Below are 4055 nucleotides of genomic sequence, written 5' to 3'. Positions count from 1 at the left end.
GCCTCGGTGGAATTCCAAGCATGCTGGAGATTGGAACAGTCCTGCGGCGGCACTCGATGACGTAGCGTCCTTGAAATATTGGCTTGGAAGCCAGTATCCTCGAGATTGAGAAACGGCCAGTGTCTTAGGCAAAGGAACAAGGCACGTCTAAAAGCAAATGTCCTCATGGTGACAATAAAGTTTTTCCATATTGCATCGAGACAAACATCTCCTTTGTAAACCAGAAACTTTTTCATATACTTCCATGTGTACTTTACAAAGGCAGTCCATTAACCCTTTACTGTGTGTGTGTGTGGTGTGTGTGGTGTGTGTGTGTGTGTGGTGTGTGTGTGGTGTGTGTGTGTGTGGTGGGTGTGTGTGTGTGTGTGTGTGTGGTGTGTGTGGTGTGTGTGTGTGTGTGTGTGTCAGGCTGAGGAGTGGGTGTCTGAGCGGATGCAGAAGATGGCAGAAGACGGGAAAGCAGATCTCAGCTACCTGCAGGCCAAGATGAAGCTTCTGCAGAAACACCAGGTGTTCGAGGCAGAGATCCTCGCTCACAGGGAGATCATCGGCTCGGTGCTGCAGGTCCAACATCTCTTACAAAACATGTTTGACTTCACCGGCTTCAAATATCTGAAACTCCATGAGATCCTTCTTCTTCTTTACCTCCAGGCTGGAGAGGAGCTGGTTTCTCTTCGTCATCCGAGGTCTAAGGAGGTGAAGAGGAGTTCCTCCGCCCTGCAGCTCCACTGGGAGGAGCTGAAGAAAGCCCTGGCCAGCAGAGGGAAAGCTCTGGAAGACAACAGAGACTTCCTGGAGTTCCTGCAGAAAGTGGAAGAGGTGGAGGCCTGGATCCGAAACAAGGTAGGACAATAATAATCATAGAGTGGTGCAGTGACGAGTCCTAAAACCCGGAAGTGAGTCAGCATTTCTCCACTTCCTGTTCCCTCGTCTCAGAGCCAATGGGATCTCTCCGTAGGGTTTAGGAGACTAGCTGAACTAAGGTCTGAGGTTGAGACGCATTGAAGAGACGGATCACGTTTTGTTCCACGACATTAAACCATCAGCAGTGACCCCACTGGTGATTTCTGAAGAGTGGACGTGTCTGAGAAACGATGGTTGTTACCAAGTGGCTGAACAGGACTACAGAAGTCGTGGAGGCCGTTGAACGTCATTACGCCGAACACGTAAACACTCCTCTAAGTTAGTTTCTGTCCTGCTTGAAAGCAAGTCCCTGCCTCCTGCAAAGTGTTCAAACTAACACTTCAACTCGTTCCATTTAGAATCTGTGTGTGTGAATATGGATCTGAAGTCGGCGTGACGTTGAAGTCGTGCTGCTGGACTCGGCTGTAGCTCCTTTATAGCGTTAGCATTTTGCTTCTGGAGATTAGATTTATGATTCGAACATTATAAAAGTAGGGTACAAACAAAACGTGCATTTATCAAACAGGTTCGTTTTCCACAGACATTATTTCCAGCTAGTTTCCAAAATCCTACGGAGAAATCCCATTGCTTTCTGTGGAGGGAACCAGCGGCTTACTTCCGGGTGAATACGTCATCCCTGCACCGCTCGATGACATTGCATTTTTATAGCGCTTTTCCTAATGCTCAAAGACGCTTGATGAATAATGGAGGGTAGTGTTTATAATGAGTGTGCAGTGGCGAGTCGTGACTTTTATACCTAGGCCCTCTGACCCCACCCCTTCCCTGGGAAAAAAAAAAAAAGTTATTACGTCACAGCGTATACTTCAGCGGAATATCAGAACAACGGGCGGGGTGCAAAACGCATCAATGAAAGCGACCCTCTGCCACACAAAACAACACCTGTAGATAACCCCATGTGTGTTCTTTGAAATTGAAAAGGATATTGCATTGTGTTTCAATCAATCAATCAATCAATCAATCAATCAATCAATCAATCAATCAATCAATGTTACTTTTGTTGCAGTTGTAACGTCTTGTGTGTACTTTGGCCTGCTTTTATTTTGAAGGCGAGTTTACACTGTTGACAGGAAGTTGTTGTTGCTATGGAAACAAGAAAAGTTTCACAGCGGGCGGAACTTGTCCCATTTAGAGGGAAGATATGATTGGTCAATTGTACTGTCACTTGACATTACTCTCTCGTTCAGTTGCTACATACAGCAGGACCACCAATCAGCTCTTAGCTTCACCTCGCAGAGACGAGCTTCTTTCATTTAACCCTTCACATTCCAACAGAAACTGAATAGGCAGATTCGAAGGATTTATTTCTTTGGAAATGTTATTTTAAATACAATTAAATCAAGTTATTTTGGTAAAACTAATGAAAAATATAACTAAAAATATATATTTTTTAATGTTTTTAAATATTATTTTGTAGAATATCTTAGGCCCTCAGATGACGGCTCGCCACTGCGAGTGTGTTATAGTGTTAAATATCTGCTTCTAAATCCGTCTGTTTTCCAGGAGGTGATGATTAATGTCGGAGATGTTGGAAAGGATTACGAACATGGAGTTCAGCTGCTGAAGAAACTCAGCGAGTTCAGGGGAACTGGAGATGGGGTGAGAAAAAAGGGCCTTACGTTATGTCGGTGTAAACTGTCACTATGTGTGGACTGTGCTAAATGTTTTTATTTGAAAAGGATGCAGGTGTTTGCATGGAATAAGTCAAATGTACAGAACGAATGGGTGAAGATCAGAAAAGAAAATACATACTTACCAAAGGAAGGGATTTTTAATTAAAGGCGTTTGTTCCACTTAATGATTTTGGTTTCTGACTACAGTAGGATGCATAAAAGATACTTACGGTATATTTAATCGATAGGACGTGACGGTAGACGACGCTCACATCACAGCCATCAACAGACTGGCCGACAGACTGGAGAAGAGACAGAGTGCAGAAGAACTGGTTACCGTGAGACAGAGGAGAAAGCAGCTCAACGACAGGTAACACGCGCTTTTTTCCAGACTCCGACCGTCACTCTCGGAGTCGGTTGCCGAGACCCTGGTGCATGCATTGTCACCACCCGCTTGGACGACTGCAATGGTGTCCTGTTCGGGGTTCCCAACAAAACCCCGGACAGGCTCCAGTATGTCCAAAACTGTGCAGCTCGGGTCCTCACACACACAAAGCCGTGGCAGCACATCACTCCCACCCTCACCCTCATCCACCTCCACTGGTTGCCGGTCAAGTTCCGCATCACCTACAAAGTCCTCCTCCTGACCTACAAGTCCCTCCATGCCCTTGCCCCCCAGTACCTATCAGACATCCTCCACCCACATGCCCCACCCCGGAACCTGCGGTCTTCAGACTCTGGCCTGCTCACCACCCCCCGCACCAAACTGAGAACCTTCGGGGACAGAGCCTTCAGCGTGGCAGCCCCCACCCTCTGGAACGCTCTCCCTGCGGAGATTCGCAACATCCCCACACTGGACGCCTTCAAAGGACCCTCAAGTCCCATCTGTTCATCAAGGCTTTCGGCCCTTAAATCGATCTGTTGTTTTGTCTGTCTGACCTTTGTTTGTTTGTGCTTGCCCTATTCCTGTAAAGCGACCTTGGGTCCCTTGAAAGGCGCTATAGAAATCATATTTTATCAGTTTTACAAGTTGTCTTTCGTCTCTTCCAGGTGGAGCAAGTTTCACGGAGATCTGAGCAATTACAAGAAAAAGCTCGAAGGGGCGCTGGTGGTCCACGCTCTGATCCGAGAGCTCGAGGAGGTTCGAGACAGAGCCAACGAGAAGGTGAGTCATCTCATACTAGCTTAAAGGTCTCCTATCATGCAAAATCCACTTTTGATGTCCTTAATACATCAACTTGTGTCCCCGGTGTGTCAGGGAACTCACAAAGTGTCAGGAAATAAAACCCTCTCTCTTTCCTCCGTACCCACATCTCTAAAAACGGGGAACAACGGAGCTGATCCAGATTTGCTGCCGATATGACGTAATGTCTGAAATGTGGGCGGGCTTTACACCCACGGTCCTATCAGAAACGTTGCGATCAGAACTAATGCGCGACGTGTTTTGGACGTAATATAGTCTGTGTTGACATTAGCAAGCATCGCTAACACTCAGAGCTAACCTGTACTGGAGAGAGTATG

General features: G+C 46.6%; 1 protein-coding gene across 1 annotated transcript in view; it reads left to right on the top strand.

The window, feature by feature from the left end:
• sptbn5 (spectrin, beta, non-erythrocytic 5) overlaps positions 1 to 4055 on the top strand; it is a 108064-nt gene that overhangs the window by 51099 nt on the left and 52910 nt on the right. Inside the window, 5 exon segments of the mRNA XM_071201657.1 lie at positions 409 to 564; positions 652 to 843; positions 2425 to 2520; positions 2783 to 2904; positions 3585 to 3699. Of these exon segments, the coding sequence (XP_071057758.1) occupies positions 409 to 564; positions 652 to 843; positions 2425 to 2520; positions 2783 to 2904; positions 3585 to 3699 (681 nt within the window).

Source organism: Pseudochaenichthys georgianus, chromosome 22 (assembly GCF_902827115.2).
Source record: "Pseudochaenichthys georgianus chromosome 22, fPseGeo1.2, whole genome shotgun sequence".
NCBI classification, from domain to species: Eukaryota; Metazoa; Chordata; class Actinopteri; order Perciformes; family Channichthyidae; genus Pseudochaenichthys; species Pseudochaenichthys georgianus.
Note: the sequence above shows the minus strand (reverse complement) of the source record. Positions and strands in the feature narration are given on the sequence as shown.